The sequence below is a fragment of the Mycteria americana genome, chromosome 2 (genome assembly GCF_035582795.1).
Source record: "Mycteria americana isolate JAX WOST 10 ecotype Jacksonville Zoo and Gardens chromosome 2, USCA_MyAme_1.0, whole genome shotgun sequence".
Taxonomy (NCBI): Eukaryota; Metazoa; Chordata; class Aves; order Ciconiiformes; family Ciconiidae; genus Mycteria; species Mycteria americana.
Window position 1 is genome coordinate 124333325 of NC_134366.1, and position 17716 is coordinate 124351040.

At 39.7% G+C, this 17716-nt stretch overlaps 1 protein-coding gene across 14 annotated transcripts in view; it reads right to left on the bottom strand.

Annotated features, from left to right (window-relative positions):
* The window catches only part of ZNF521 (zinc finger protein 521), a 234047-nt gene that overhangs the window by 110745 nt on the left and 105586 nt on the right, over positions 1-17716 (bottom strand). For 13 of the 14 annotated variants that reach the window (XM_075494521.1, XM_075494519.1, XM_075494524.1 and 10 more), the window contains one exon: positions 8695-8779. In XM_075494521.1, coding sequence (XP_075350636.1) covers positions 8695-8779 — 85 coding nt within the window. The remainder of the gene's footprint in view (positions 1-8694; positions 8780-17716) is intronic. The other variant, XM_075494517.1, reaches the window with a different exon arrangement.

Below are 17716 nucleotides of genomic sequence, written 5' to 3' on the forward strand. Positions count from 1 at the left end.
GCAACAAAACGAGGCATTTTTCCTCATTATGCTTCTCTTTTTATACCACTGGTAATCACAGGCGGATTAAAGGGTGCCTGATTGGTTTTTTTGTCAAGGAACTGAGAAGCAGCCAACAGTACAGAAAAACAGAGTTGGGGTTAGAAGAAATTTCATGCTTGTCTCCTTTCCAGCTCCCTAACAGCCCACACTGCTGCCCCATACAGTGCTGCCAGCTGTACAGCAAATGTGTACCCCTCCAACGGCGGCCTACCAGGCCACAGGCTCCATCCTGAGAGCTGTGAGATACCTTGCAATCTTGGCAGGTAGCTACTGCTGTCATAGGCATAATTCTAAAGGTGACCTACGAAACCCCGTCAGCTCACCAAATGCAACAATATGAGCAGCTGAAGTTCGACACCCACTCTCCATATTGGCTTCTTTTGTTTCGCTTCCTGCGCTTACATCGCAGGGAGAAACCTCGGGACGTACTCCCTCGAAGAATCGGAGGCTTCTCTGCGAAGAACAGGGACGATTTAGAAAAGCGATGGTGAGGCTACCCTCTGTGCCGACAGCTAAACACAGCCCGAAGGAATGTGCTAAGGCTACTGATAAAGCCTGCGATACAAATGGTCAGCAACAAAGAACAAAAGGCAAGGCTGACACCATGCCATTAATTCAGCCCGTCGTGCTTAAGTATTAACATGCACGGTGTATCGCTGCAGCGGCGCGGAGGAGAATCTTACAGCAGGTAGAGGGAAAGGAACAACTTTTGTACTGCCTGGCATTACCTTTCGGTAGCGTCCCCTTCATCAAGTGCTATTCATACCACAGGCATTTCTGCTGGGAAAATCCAAAGCTTACGTGCGCTTTGCTGCATTTCTTTACAACATGAACTCCAGCCTGAATTGTGGACGTTATTCAAATGCTTCTTTTGGTGGTATTACCATTACTATTATTACTACTACTACTATTATTTAATAACAAGACATTTTAATTCTATTTTATTAGAATGTTTTGAGTCCAAGGTACCCCCCCCCCCCAAAAAAAAAAGGGGTGTTCATAGATGTTTGCACACCGTGTCCTGACTTAACCATTTGTGATTTTCAAAGCCAGGATTTTCTTTCCTAAAAGCTGCCTGAAAAAGCAAGCAACCGTTCCTGCTTCCAGCCCCTGCGACGAAGCGCCAGCTCCACGCAGAGCGGCTCGGTGGGCGACAGCGCGCAGCCGGGGCGGGGGTGGCGGGGGGCCTGTCACCCCAATGGGTGACACACGGAACCTGAAGCCCAGTGAACGCTGCCGCTCTAGCATGTTTACAGCTGCCTTTGCCGTTTCCGAATACATCTTGAATTTTTTGTTAAATTGCGCAGATAATTAAAGCCTCTTCATATTTACAGTCTGCTTCATTGGTACCATGAATTCTGTTTTCAGTTACTGTCTGCAAATTCCCTCTCTGCACAATTTCATACTAAGCAATAACACTTCATTTTACATAAGTTTTATCTGATGTCCCCATACAGAGCTGCCAGCTGTACAGCAAATGTGCAGCTCTCAAACTGAGGCCTACTAGGCCACAGGCTCCATCCTGAGATCTGTAAGGCACCTTGCTGTCATTGGCAAGCGTTCCCTGCTATCGCTGCTACCATCGCTCCACACTACACACAACTTAAAATCATCTGATTATTAGAATTTGTGGTCCACACTCCATTTTATCCTTTATTTAATCTATCCCCAGATCACACATTTGTTTAAATGTTTTGGCTGGTTTACAAATCATGCAGCCATCTGCACAGTAGGTGTGACACCATTTTTTAGACAAAAGTTACATTACAAAACAACAAAGATAAAGTCATTTGAAATGCTTTGGTGTTTGTTATTCTGCCTGGTTTGCTTGGACCAACTCTAAGAAATAAATAGAATTATCTGTGTAAATCGATGAACATCTATGAAAAACAACACCCAGCAGAACGCAGAGCTTGCTCCATTACCTACGTTAATACCATGACAGCTGAGGAGAGATGACCTGGCCCACTTCTCATCTCTCCTGTACAGATGGCTATTAAAGAGAAAGTATCCCTTTTGTATGGTCCATGCAGAAACCCTTTATGGGCTTTTCAAATAAGCCAGCATTGCCCACAGGAGAGTAGCTTCCTGTTAGTATTAAACAGCCCAGATTTCGTCTATTTTGTAACCCAGCTCCTCACAAAATAAACCTACGTTTTCTCAAATTTAACTCCAAATGCTGGTTTTCCTGGGTATTTCAATTACATCTCCTCATTTTGCAGACAAGGTGACCAAGTTTCCTCTAACTTTTAGACAACTTCTTGCCAGCTCTGCCTGTAAATAGGAGATTCCCAGGCATCCAAATGATTTTCTGATGCTAAGAGGGTATGATCTGTCTCTTCACTATAAATTGACAATTTCCATTTCTTACTACTCAGGAATCAGTGAAAGACGACTGACAAAATGAAGTTTCCACCTCCTTCCTCCTCTACTGTGTAGATGCATATCTTTGGATTCTTTTTCTCCAAACCTCGGGTAAGAGGGACTTCACAATGTCAGTTTTACTGTAGAGCGATTAAACTGACATTCTGAAGATGTATTACTTGAGGTCAACATGGTGCAACAAGTATTAGTTGCCCAGCACAGCCTTCTGCGTAACTGAAAGGAAAATCATGGGTTTTAATGACCTTAGGCATTAGACAAATAACAGAACGCGTGAATGCCACGTGCTATTACAACCAGACTAAAATTTTCTTGGGCTCCAGAAAGCCGACTGAGGTATTTCCTTTGTCCTGACATTAGGGATGATGTCCACACGTACCATAATGTACGCTGCACAAATGTGAGGCAAATAAGATGATTTATTTTTATAGGTTTATTATGCATGCAGTTAATACACGCATAATGCAAACATGCATATCCACACAACACACAAGCGTATATACATATTATATACTTATATCACTGTCACTGAAAAAATCAAAAATCATGAGTTGCACTAAAATGTGTCTTTATGTCTTCTAATGGTTGCATACCACTTGTTACTGTAAAACACAGCTGTAAAATTTCTTTGCAGAGAAATTAAAATGTTAGATCCCACTGTCTACGTACTCTTCTTTTTAAACTACAATTGTTCCAGCATAGATTTGTTTACTTGGGGTTTAATGAAGTATTTGATGGTGTAAACTAGAATTCTTCTTGTCAGCTGCAGGGTTGCTTCATCCTGTTTTCCCATTTGCTTCCTAACTTTGGTGCTCGGCACCTTTTTTTCTTTCCCTTCATTTCCTCCTCCTGCTCACACCTGCTACCTCGCTCAATGCCACACAACATCCTCCCCTCAAAAACAAGCTCTCCCCCTCACCACTTCACAAAACGTGTTTTATACATGATACTGAAAAGGTTAAAAAAATAGAAGTCTGTTTACTTATCAGAAACGACCTATATAGTAACTGTCAAAAGTAGGGTTGCAAAAAGGTACTGAATCCTGTCCGTTACACCCTTCCCCCTTGCTCCCTGACTTTTCAGAGTGGTAGTGGCTCTTGCTATGACACTGGGGCTTGCTTTCTCCATCAACAAAAGTAGCAGCAAACTACAAAGATTGTGGCTCTTTCCCCCTTTTATCATTTTCTTTGTCAGCCTGATCAGTCCTCAATGGTAAATGTGCTGCTCTGTTGTGCACAGCCAGCGGCTTGCAATTTGCTCACTATGTTTCATGAGACAGTTGTTTGTGGCTGTTTGGAACACATTTACCTCTTTGGGGATTTATGCGCTAGTTGCAATGCCAACCGCCATAGTGATAGAGATTTCTTTCTAACTAAAATAGATAATTAGAAGCTGGTAATTATTGGTCAAGAATTATCAGAGTGAAAAAAATTAAGCTCTTCATAAATAGTTCTTGGCAATGTCATCTCTTTACATTATCTCATGCCTAACAGCACTTTACTCAGAGCACTTACAAATTTACACTACTGCTGTTGAGCCTCATAATTTTATATGGAGTAATTCCTTTTCTGAGTTAAACATGTCCAAACTCCCCCAGTTCTGATCCACTCTGTGTGTGTAAGTGTGCAAAATCCTAGGCAAATGTTATGGCAACTGTTTAGTCTATTTACACTGAACTGCATCAGATACTACAGATGTAAAAGAATCAGTGGAAGAAAAAACAATGTTTAGCTTGTCTGCTTAAAATAACAGGGAAAATAATAGGAGGAGCAGTGGAGTGCAGCAAATAGAACCCGAACAATGGCAGACTCTCTTCCTACCCTCTCAGGTCAAATGCCAACTGTAAACTATGTGAGCAAAACAAAGGGATGCCAGAAAGCCTCCCTCTTCTCCACAGACACCATGCACCCAGAAACAGAATTTTCTCAAAAAAAGCTGCTAAAAATGCTACATATTCCACTCGGAGGGAAAAGTAAAAGAAAGAAGGCTGCTGAAGAATTACCGTGTTTGCCAGCGCTTTCTAAACCCATATGAAACACGCCTGGATTTACGTTTCCTCCTTTCCCACTCAAAAGCTGAGAAATTGTTTTACCAACAGATTTCAATACACACGCCGACAAACATGTTTTCATTTGGCAATCACCCTCATGATTATCCAAACAAAAGTACATGCTTACATCTAGGTCCAAAACAATGCCTAAACAGAGGGCCTATTTAAAAAAGCCCACAGTTTGCCTTGCTTTCTGTCTGCTGGCATCCCCTAGCCTAAGCTTGAATCAGTGTGTAGTTTAAGCAAACACAGGCATTGCTTGACGAAGCACAGTGTCTAGAAATATGCGGACAGATCTGGCAGTCAGAACTCTTGAACTTTCACTCACTTAATGCTAGCCAGGAATTCCACTTCTTTGCCTCTTTCTCCTCATCTATTCAATGGAAAAGGCTTATTGCCCTGTCCCATCACAAAGATGTTGGGAAGACTTGATTAGAGGCTGCAGAACAGTTTTAAAATGGGAAGTTCTAGAAGTAATGAACATGTGGTTATTAAGGAAAGCCATCCCTATGATATCTTTTCAATATATAACTTGTATAATAATGAATGTAAATTGTATAGTTGTCAAAGATACTTAAGGTTACACTTCACTGGGTCATCTGCAGATTTTATTTTCCATTAGGTGGCATAATCCCTCTTGTTGAATTGATTGAAACATATAATAAAATCTGTAAAAACACTATATACCCTCCTAACAAAGAAGAGTAAGAGGCTTTTCAAACAGCCTCTAATCCCTCTTCCCCTGCTAAATGTCTAGTTGAGATTATATTTGATTAGACAAAAACACACACATACACACAACCTAAAAATACCTACCCTCAGTGGAGCTATTTTAGCCAACAAAGTAATTCCGGTTGCCTTATTTAAAAGTCTAAGTTTCACACTGGGGTTTTATAAACATATCTTTGCCTCAGTGACCTTCCATAATGCAACTTCTCTCTGTGGATGTTAGCAACATGAACTCAGTTTACATCCCAGGATCGTGTTCAAGGGACACAGTAATTAGATGGAGCACCATCAACATTTCTAGGCTCCCAAACTGCTAAAAAGACGGTGAGTAGCAACTGTTTCCCTCAGCTGGCTGAGCATGTATCTCTATCAGTGGTTCCTACCCATTTCTGAGTGGAGTCTGGCAGAGATTACTTTCCACCTTCTTGTTTGTCCCATGTTCCAGCTGCCTCCCCTTTTCTCTTTTCCCTGAATTATGATTATGGAGTCCTTCAGGTAAGAAGACATGACATCCATCAATAACCGCAACACAGATACTGCTAGCATTTTACTATGAGAGGAAATAACAGTTCCTGAGACTGTGTGATGATGTCTGTAAAGGCATTTATTGCCCCTACATTTGATCTAGGGCTTATCACACTGTTTGACTTTAACGCCTGCCTTCCCAGATTACCTTCCCTCTCTCTCACATTTAAAGTCCTTCTTTTTTTCTCTCTCTCTTCCTGAAGCTTTCTCAATTTCCCTTCCCCAGAGGAGCGAAGACACTACATCTTGTTCTGCCAATCTCCTACTGGGAAAGCAGGGCAGAAAGACATATTTTATCAGATACATGAAAAAAAGGGAAGGACCAGCATGTTTAGGAAACCAGTTTTTTTTGTTTGGTAAATGTGCTGTGTCAACAAGTCAATATTCACTTAAGTGTTTCATCTAATATATTTTTCAATCTACATATTGATATGCACGCAGATATTTATGGGTATATATAGGGGTTATGTATTATATATATTCACACAAATGTGTTTGCGTGCATGTTTTTCTGTATTATATATGAATACTATAAGCCTACCTACAGATGCACATAAACTAAGGCCAATTTTAAATAGCTTGATGTCACCCCTTGAACCTTTCTCTCTAGACAGAATACGGTCTTGGAAAAAGGTCTGTGAACAATGATATAAATTAAAGGGGAGGGGGGAGAGTGAAATTAGAAAGATAGCTAAGGGAAAATCCAATTAGTGGTGAGAAGGCTAACAGAATTGGAGATCAGAAATTATTTTTCCCTGTGCTTCGATTCCGAGGTCACATTCAAAACTCTCTGGAACGTTGATATTCCTTTCACTCCACCCCAACACAAAATCCCCTTGCATTTGCTTAATCGAGGCTACATCATTAGGAGCTGCACTGTTAAGTCTGGCAGTGCAGATAAGAATCTTCCACTGAACACAGATTACCACAAGCATGACCAGCAAATCTCCCTGCATGTTTTGCAAGCTCCTTCTTTATTTCACTATGAAGATTTTATATTAAGCACGTTTAAATCTGTGTCACTATGGTTATGTCATGAAGCAATATCATGCATGATTAGATACAACACAGACAAAACAATTAAATGTTTTTTAAAAGATTCTCTTTCTCATTCAACCTCAACCAGCTTTTAGAAATAAAACATAGGAAGTTAATAGCTCAGTTTAAGAAAATCTCAGTCTTTTCAGATCTGCAGGCTGAAGCTAGCTAACTGGATTTGTCCTGCTTTACTGACTCTCCCCTCCTTTCTCTCCTCCCATTCTGACCCTTTACTAAAACTCATCCAGAAAAGAGGGAAAAAAAAGAAAATCTGAGTATTTCATGAAAGAAGTGGGCTCCTATTCTGAAAATGTGAGGCACTTGGGAAATGGGTCGCAAGCAAACACACCACTCTGCCATTCCCGCATCATCCCTTACCCACAGTGTCCATATTCCCTGTCACGTTTCAGTGTCACTATATGCTACAATTAAGAACATGTCAAACACTGGATTCAAAGAAAACAGCAGAAATGGTGAGTTCTGTTGATGGTAACAACCTGCTTTTAAATTTGACGTTACTGACCCAGATTGGATACTGTGAAGCAGTTCAAATTATCTCCTCCCCAGAGACACAAAATATCAAAACTAAGGCTTAATCCACCAGGCAAATCGCTTTGCTCCTTTACAAAACCAGCTTGTCATTTGTATTTATTCATTTTATGAAAAGTATATAACATGTTCATGCTCTAAATGTATTAAAACTTATTAATAAAGTACCCAGAAAAATAGGCTATTAAGTTTTGGCAGGTAACTTTCTTTTACAGTGCAGCCAAATTACTAGTGCTCATGGAAGAAATCTGCATGTTGCCTTTAAAGAAAAAAAATGAGCATCAAACTAAGTATTTTTAAGTTATAAAATGAAAGAAACCAGCAAATTCTCTTCTGTTGGATATGTAATTACTGGCTTCTATACCATATCGTTTGGTGTCTGCCCTGCATGCTTTTGTATTACTCTAGAAAGAAAAGCAGCGTAAGGGAAGCAGAAGTATAAAATCAATGGTATCCATCCCTGTCTTGAAATGAGAAATTTGGAAAAGAGGCTAAAAACAAAACGAGACAACCCTGGCAATGTTATCTTATTAGCGGGCAAATGATGTGCTTGATAAATTTAATTGGCTGATAGAACTCTCAGTGCTATTACTGAGTGGTTACCAAATTGAAAACATTATGGGTAATCCTAGGGGAATAAGCAAATGATAGGACAATATTAATATCAAAGAAAAAGCAGCTTTTGTTTTATTCTAATTTACAACTGTAACAGCCTTGTAAACATCAAGCCAGGCTTGGATTCAGGAATCCTAAAAGACTTTTTAAAATGCTTGTACCTTAAAGAGCCAATTCCATTACTGAATACTACAATTCCATATTTTTTCAAAGAAATGATAGTATTTAATTGTATACAGATACGCTTAGGATTTTTTTCTAGACTGCACAAACACAACAAACAATACTATTTCATGGCCATTTGAATTATTTATGTTTCCTAATGACAAAAACTCGCCAGTTTTGATTTTGGTACCAAGGTGCTTGAGAAGTACACAGTAGTGTCATTACCATAATAACTTCTGAAATTAAAACCTGTCTAAAACTCTACGGAAAGCTAACATCCAGTTCATTAACCATTCCTGTTAGTTTGTTTTCAATAATGCAAAAATGATTAGAAGTTTAATTTGCTAATCACCTGTGTTTTGACTGGCAGTGGATATATAATTCTCTGCAGAAGTCTAAACTAGCCCTTGCAGAAAATAAAATATGCTAATGCTTTATCAAGTCTAATAATATGAATAAAAAAATCAATCATGCCTAGGTTAATCATTGATGGATGCACAATTAATTTCTCCTTAACTCTGTTTAATTTTAGAGGCGATGATGATCATGAGTAAGAGAAATGGCTATCTGTCTTTCAGAAGTTTTAGTGCTTCACTTACCAATCATGTGGTTTGCAACATGAACTTGGATATCCCATTCATTGTAGAAAACCATCTGACATTTGATGCACTGGTAGGTCTTCTTCTAAAGAAACAAGGGTAGATAAAATTTACTGAAACATACAATTGGAACCATTTCATTATAACTCAAAATACTGAGTTCAAAGTGATCATTTAAAGCTCTCCAGCAGTGTTTTCACTAAAGCTTAATTATTAATATTAAAAAATAACACTCTGCAGTTCCGTAGTACCTTTTATCGAGTTTCCTGAAACTCTGTAGAGACTGGGGATTTTTCAGCTTCCTAACTCCATGGACAGACCAGTATTGCTGAAACACCAGCTTCATATTCATGGAAGCCAAAATGCAATGAGGATATGTGGGATGTGATCCAAGCAACACTGAAGTCAATGTGAATCCTTCATTTTATACTTATAGATTAGGCTCACTACAGAACTGGGGAGAACCCAGGAAGAGAACACAGAAATCAGAAATCTGCTTCTCCCTCATTCTCAACTGGGATGCACAATCTCCCCTGCACCACAGATTTTAAATGGTCCATCAGGTTGCCATCTTTCAAGGAGGGACAAATCCCTGCTAGTCTGGACAAATGGTTACTGTATCCAGGCAGTTGCTTCAATATCTATCGGCAAGCCTGTACTAGAACTGGGAAGGCTGACCAGAAACCAGCCAGAGAGCAATCCTTCTGGCCACGTTAGACTGGGCCTGACTTACTTAAAAATCACGGTGTATACAGATCGAATTTCATTATAAACAAGGAAATGCATTATCCACCCTCTTTGGTGCATGGGAAAAGTTTTTCGTTAGTGTCTTGGTGTCTTTCAAAACAGATCTGCTATTTCACTTTTCTACAAGGTATGTCACTTGTCCAAGACATTTCAACATCCTAAGAATGTGATTTTCTTTTCTTTTATTATTTTTCTTGACCTGAATTGGCCAGAGATTTCATTGGAAAGCATTGCTTTAAAAGTGGAAACTAAGAGTATATTTAAAAAGTAAAAATTTGGTTTTTCATCATAAGACTTAAAATCTGCAGTTATCCAGGCATCTAATGAGACAAGGCAGATTCATAAAATTATTCAACTGCATAATTGTAGTACCAAGGACTCAAGTCCTAAGGTAACAGTCCTGGAGAGCTCAATTGTTGTTTTGAAGATGCAATGGAGGCAAGGTAAGCCCTGAACTGCCACATGAAGGCAGTAACTCAAGAGACACGTATCCTTCTGTACAGCCACAGACACCTTGCCTACATCAGCAAAAAGAAAACAAAAAAAAGGAACAACATATATTTTTTAAGGAATGTAAAGTTACAAAAAGCTGGCACAGATGTAGTAAATTGCAGATTTCATATATATTAGTTGGGGAAGAAGTAGGGTACACCAGATAATGTGCATCGAAAATCCAGCCTGTCTTGTATATATTTAACTTCTGAAGAGTGTTATGCAGCTGATATTACCGATTACGTTTAAAAAAAGGGTTTTTTTCCTGACTCTGAACATTATTAAAGACTTGCTGGATTTGTTATCAGCATCTAAATTTAGATGCCCTGTCCCAGACAGATAAAGTGCCCATCCATTACGTATCTTTCTACTTCAAACCTTTAGGCAGGAATATAAAGACTTTTTCAACATACGTCATTTTGTCTTACCAAGTTAACTGAAAAATTAGTGACTAATCAAAGTCAACTCTGAAATTAAGTGTTCCTGTGGGCTCCTCTTTACAGATGTCCCATTGCTTCTCATACACAGAGGCTATTTTAATTTTCTTGATGACAATAACAAAATGTATTGCACTGCTTCTCGGTGGAAACAATCGTAAGCCTTTTTTGCTGCTTTTCATTTAAATCAACTTTAGTTTTCTGAAATGTAACCAATTTAAATCTTTATGTAGACAAACAAAATCAATGGGCACCCAGAAAACAAATCTGCTTTGACTTAGTTTTACAGTTACGATTTGTAAAGCCTGCTGTTTTAAAAGATACAACACTTTTTCTCTTTTTTGTTGTTGTGACAATACTGGTAACACTGGTAGAAATACAGATTCAGTCTAAGGATTTCCTATTATATGTTGGTAAATTTAACCTTACTGCACTACATCTAGATCTATCAAAGACCTCTAAATAATGACAGTCACGATCAAAGATTTATTACGCTAAGCTCTTTACAAGATGCTTTTTGATGCTGACATATAGAACAACAATATTGCATAAATAACAATCACTCTCCCTTTTTTAAAAACATTGTTTCCCTTTAGAACTAGTTAGAAAATATTTCTTACTCCCTGATGACTGGCACTATATATTGTTTATTAGCATACCTCTAGCATTATTCCTGATATGTGACTTTGTTCAAAAACAAAGAAACATAAACTTAATGGCTGGTCTTTTCTCTTGTTAGCACAGTAACGCAGAGTGCATGTCAAGAATTGTCGGCAAAATTATGACTGATGTACATAATGACAACACATACAAAGGTTGGGGGTTTTTTTGAAGCCTAATGCCAAAAAATAAACTCATTTGACAACAACAAAAAAATAGTAATTTACTAGCACTTACTAGCCTCTTCAAAATGATCTGACATATTTGCAGAATAACACACAGAGGTTTTCTTTTTATCATGAAGGCAAGAATGTTTTTGTGACTGCTGCTTGATCAAACACGAGTTCTTTTTTGTTTTCAAACATATTCTAAAATGTTGACATCAACTTTTATTAGCTCAACACACACTCATCTCAAAGTGTCTAAACTTGTGCACGTTAGGTTTTTATTTTAAAAGCAAACTCTGTAAATTCCATTTACTCTTAGATTTTCAAATGATCAAACCCAGTCATTTTCACACCACGTTGAACAAACCCCACATAGTTATTTCCATATGTTTCGCATTCTGAGGAAGTCCTTTTTCACTGCAAGCTACATCTTAGTCTTACAAGCTTTGTCAGAACCACGGGACTTGTAACTGCTCACAGGAGCTCCTGACTCCTGATGTGCTCCATGGCTGGTCCCAATTCCCTGCTGGGGTGAGACCCAGGGGGAGACCCAGCCCCTCCGTGTTCCCACAAAGGGGAAACTTGGGGGAATAAGACAGAAATGAGCCCTGTGGTTTTGCAGCTCCATGTCCCTTGCCTGGATAGCCAGGGAAGAAGCCTTGCAACACTTGTGTTGCACAGCACAGAAGAAAAATTGGGTTGTGACTCAAGGAAGCATTTGAATCTCTCGAGTGTCTGCACTCCTTTGCAATACAGGATGGCTCCACAGAGAAAGAAGCATGGGGCTGTGACAGCCATCCTTGCCTTGCTTTGCTGCAGTTGTTTGCAGCAAGGAACCCTGGCTGAGCTCCCTGTCCCTCTGCCCCAGCCACCTGTGCTTACGGGGGGCTCGGCAGGACAGAGCGCGCACCCAGGCCTTGCTGCCCCAGCTCACAGCCCCGGCCGTATCAGCTCCACGGTATGATGAAGGGAGGACAGCTGGGGACACTTACACCCCAACCTGCCACCACGGCATTTGCCAGAGGACACCTGTCAGCCTCCTGCGAGAGACAAACATGACAACATTCTCATTCTCCCCTCCAAACACAAAAGCAAGCCGACGCACATTTCTTGTTACAGAGCAATTTCGTATAAGCAAAGGTGGGCCGCAGAAGACCCTTACCAGTGCATTTCCATATGGACTCAGGCAGGACCAGCACGGTATCTGGAGAAGCTGTACTGCACTCTAAACTGTGCCTTGTTGCAAAACTTCCAAAGATTTGATCCAGAGGTGAGCGACACATACATTATCAGATGCTATTAAGAAAGTGGTTTAACTTTTTCCTTTTATTTCTTATGTTATTGTGGCCTCATCTTTTCATAAAAACTCTTCACTAAACAAGTCCACAATCCTTCACTAAACCCCCTCCTGTCAAGAACCTAAGTGCCAATTTGTTTCCTACATGCTGAGCGTAAATCCGAGGCCCATGTCATTCCTGGGGCCATTAAAAATTGACGTAGAAGAGTAACTGCTTGGACTAGGTGTCTCACAAGAGCACTGGGCTATCTGGTTGCCTCTTGCATTCCTGTTCGTTTGCATTCCTGTTTTCAGAACCAATTTAAAGCTTTCCGGCATGCAAAGCTTCTCTGTGACTACATTTAATAAGCTTTGGATTGGGCCTTCAATCCATGCAGAGCATATGCATGTGTCTCTCTAACCTTTTGAATAATTAATGTCACCTAGACCTTTAATTATTGTCCTGATCCTCACTTGTCTCTTTGCAGTTTTCAGAATTTCCTTTCTATAAAGGTGCCCAGTGTCCATATCATGTCAAACGAGGCTTTGCTCCTTTTATAAACGGCCCAAGAATACGGTCTTTCAATTGTTACTTCAATTCTGTGTCCAGAATTTTATTTGCTTTTATGAACAAAGTAAAACAACTAATAAACACTCTACTAGAGGATTTACAGTTCTATTCAGAAGTGCTTCAGAAGTATGCAGAAGATCCTTCTAAGTAGCATTGTGCCCTGTGACTGTCTGAGGTATCCATACATTCTTCTTCTTCTATCCCCTAGCCTCATTATATTACTTGAAAATGAACTGCATATGCTACTTATCTGCCCATGCTCCACCTCCTTGTCAAAATCATTCAGAATTTTATCACCTGCCTATTTTGTTCTGACATTTCCCCAGTTTTCTACTATCAGGGAATTTCATCACCTTACTACTTACTCTTTCTTCCAGACTACTGATATGCTGCATAAATTCAACAAAATTGGTGCAAATAATGATTCTTAAGGCTTTCCATTATTCACACCCCTCCAACCTAACCTGCTTCAATTCACAAGACTCCTATGCTTTCCATACCCAAGTTAGCGTTTCTTTTCTTTTTTAATCAAACAAAGTATCTCTCCCTATGCCATACTTATTCACCCAACAGATTAGTCTTTTGTGCTATACCGTTTCAAAAGCTTTGCTAAAATCCTGGTAAATCATGTTTATAGGCTTCTCTGTCAGCACTTGTGGCTACTCTCTCAAAATACTCTTTATTGAAAATTTTAAGCATGATCCTCCCTTTGTGAATCTTTGCCCTCTATCCTTCATTAAATCCAAACTTTCTAGGTGTTCTTCTATCATGTCTTTGATTAGCCTTTCTCTCATGTTCCTCACTGTTTAAAGCTCACAAACCAGTAATTTCATGCATAATCCTTACATCCCCTGTTAAATGTCTGTTTAGTAGCCTTTTCCCAGGCTGTTGATACCTCTTCTTAAAAGACTGTAAATTTATCTGCTTAATGTTTCCTTTTATCTTCAGCTCGTTTCTCTGAGAATTTTGGGATGGATATTTTTCTGTTTGTAAGTCACTTTTTGTATACTATATTCCATTATATTATGCCTAATCCATACTTCATTCTTCTCCATGGGGAGGATATGCCACAAGCTCCATGACAAAGCATTTTTTCAACAGTATTGGTTCCCTTGATTACCTATACCATTTCTAGATCTCCTGTATCCCCCTTTTAACTGAATACTTGTTTCCTATATGAGCAGTAACCAAAAAGATGTCTTCTAGCTTCTAATGCACCGTGTCTACATTCCCTCTTTTGTGTCCAGGCTTGCAGGCATCCCTAGTTTATTCTATACTCCTTTCAGACCTCTCTTGCATGCCCTACCAAAAATGGCTTTGACGTGTACCTGTTAACCTAACAATGATGTCCTGTTTACACCTAGGTACACTGTTTACCCTTGTCACACCAGTAAAGGGGACTTTCAAGGCTTTTTCCACTCAATTTCAGCACAGACCAGGGGCACGGATCAATGACATGGCTGAGAGAACCTGCTGCTGCCAAAAGAGAGTGATGCCGCACCTCCCACATCCTCTAATTCCCCTTTCCCAGACCAAGCATTCAATCACAGTTTCCCTCACGTTAAACCCAGGGTGGAGCTAATTCAACCTGTTAAAACAACAGAAAGGTAATCCGACAAGAGAAAGTGAATAGCTTCCAACAAATCATATGCAAAACCAAGGTAAGACTTGCACAGTAACTACAGCAACTTGCCAGTGCTAACTCCTAATGCTGCCAGCTGATTTTTTACATCATTATTTTATTAAACGTTTGCAGTGTGCTTGGCCCTGCGTGAAGCACAAGAGCAACCACGGTCCCAGCTTATTTGTCCATTTAGCCATTTTTCATCATAGCTCAGATTATTTTTGACAGTACCTTAATTGAGGATTTCTTTTCTATCTTCCTGGATGCTTATTTTGTCAACCTTAAGCTCTAAAAAAACTAAGCATATGTTAGCCAGTTTCACTGCATAGTTAGCTATTTATCTTGTTTATGGGGCACTGTCATCTTGCATTTTTTTTGAACTGACTAATTGCTAACTCTTCTCATTGCTCACACAACACCCTTTAATTAGTATTTCCTGATTGCTTTTAAAAACATGTTCATAATGATTTTATGAGGATTTTTCCATTGTTCCGCTTTTGTTTAGCAGGGCCTTAAGTTTAATGGGGTCTTGAGTGCACATGCCTAGCGACAGAATACAATCAATCCCATAAGGTAAGCAAAACAAAAAATTGAGAAAAACATTACTTTTTCTAATTTCTTTCATTATGGTTACTTATTGCTTTAATATACAAAATGCATTGAGGCAGAAATACAAATGTTCATTCTAGCAGTTGTTCCTTCTCTACTCTGCCTGAAGTCTTGGTCTGCTGTGCTGTCTTTCACCTTTACATTCCAGATTCTGCATTTAATCATGTCTGTCTTCAATGTCTCTTAGTTACAAACCTTTCCTTCCCCTGGCTGATCAAGTGCATTAGCTTCCAACATCTCACATCCCCACACAGAAAGAACTGCATCTTGCAACATTTAAAAAATGCATCTCTTCCCTTCAAGCTCTCTAATACTTTAAATCTCTCTAGGTCTTTGAAACTCAGTACTGAAGTGAGGTACCTGACAGAAAAGTGACTTTAAAACCTGGCATCACGTGGCTGTATATTTATTTTCTCAATTACTTCATATCAGGTTTACATAGTCTATGAGTACAAACAGCTTTAAGTACTGTCAATTTGATTTGGGATCTGAAAAACAAATATGCTTCTTTCTGTCTTTCTGTCCTAGGACCTGATCCTGGGTGATGCTGAGCCTCTGAGCACTGCAAGTGCACTGCATGTGCTGAGCCGTGCTCCGGAATCCAGGGCTGACTGTATCAGCAACTGAACTTTCTGTCAGCATCCCCACCTCTTTCTGTCCCCTTACATTGCGCTTAAAATCTAAGAAAGCTGCCAACCTGAGACCCTCTGAAGCCAGAGAGCTGCTAACCCATCAAGAGGCATCCTAACATTCAGCATCTGAGTATCACAGCAGCTGTGTGGCTATGGATGTTAAGGAGAAACTACGATCAAGACTGCGCTGATAATTTTGCAGATGACGTGGCATCAAAGCACAGGCAGTAGAGCATGACTTGGCAGGTCTGAGATGCAAAAAGCTGAGTATTCTGAGTAAGCTGATAGACTTTTTTCTTTTTAAAGTTTTTTTTTCCTTTGTTTTAAAAAAGGCATACTGAGACAGACTGTCACTCAATAAAGCCACTACTTTCTTCACCAACAATCAGCAACAGATGTAGCCCAATAAAATTAATAGTTTGCAAGTACGCACAAGAGAATACTCTTTTGTCTCTTTTCTCCATCACAAATTTTGTGAAAGCTCTCTGGATTTTAACAGAAAGGCAAAATTGGGGTCTTTTTATATACCTTACTTTGTTTGACTTAAGCACTAAAACCACTTTTCTCCCACACTACGGAAAATTAATGCTGATTAATTTCACTTTCCGAAGTGGGACTCAGGACCTTCCCCCTGCCCTTAATTGTCCACTTTCAACTCAACCTTTATTCCCGCAGAATGCTGGGCTATTACTTACCAAGATAATTTAATCCTACAGAATAGAACTTGTGCTCAAAAATATGCAACATTAATATTAATGTACAAACAGAAATATATTACTCATACATAATATATAAGAAATTAATTTTCATTGAAGTATCAGGAGAAGGATCAAACCCCTTAGATCCTTCTCATGCAATTAGCTCTGCACTCGGCGAAGTCAATGGGACTTCACAAATGAAGGCTTCACATGATAACACTGGCAAGACTGGGGTTTTACAAAGGCTTGCCTACACTACGAAATATGCCACGAACAGAGTTCTACAATCACACTGCTGTAATTATAGTACTACCCTGTATGGATACTCTTACGCCACATCAATGTTAACAAATACACTGGTAGCATCTGAGCTGGCACACAGCTGCTGACATTGCAATGATGCTTGACTGCGTGCCCAGTTGGAAAAACCTCCGCTGGGGCAGCGCAGCTGCCCAAGGAAGTGGTGTACCAGCAAAACAAGCACTCTGCTGAGCCAGTCTTCAATGCTATCCACAATGATTTGTGTCTAGCCATTTTTTCCTGTGAAGACATACTTGCTTTCCTCTAAGGGAATTAAGGGAACTTCCCAGAATTCCCTCTGTCCCATTTCATAATCTTTTACTTTCACATTACTTCTTAAAATTTCAGCAGTTCCTCTTAGGTACATCCTGTGATAAGCTCATTTCTTTTTGCATGGGGCTTCAGTCTACCATTTCCCTATCAATCAGAAAAAAGAGATTGCAGAATTTGTTTCAGAAGCAGAATGTCATACTTCTAGGTCTGCAGGACTTCAACCATTCAACCACCATCACACAAACTACCAGTTGTGAAGCAGGGAACATAAGAAAACTGAGGAGCTATGGTTAAGACAGATAGTTCAGGAAAATCATCAGGTGATGCAGGCATTCCCTGACTAGGCCTACGAAAGAAGCACAAAGCAGAAGAACAGGATCAATTGCAAGTTGGCCACTGGCAGTGACAGTTGCAAGGTTTTCGTATGCAGCCAGCCATGTTCCTAGAGTTTGGCACTGAACCTATTCCAGCCATCAGAGCAAAAACCAAAAAGAGGACTGCTGCAGCAGTGGGAAAACAAGTACAAAAGGAAATCT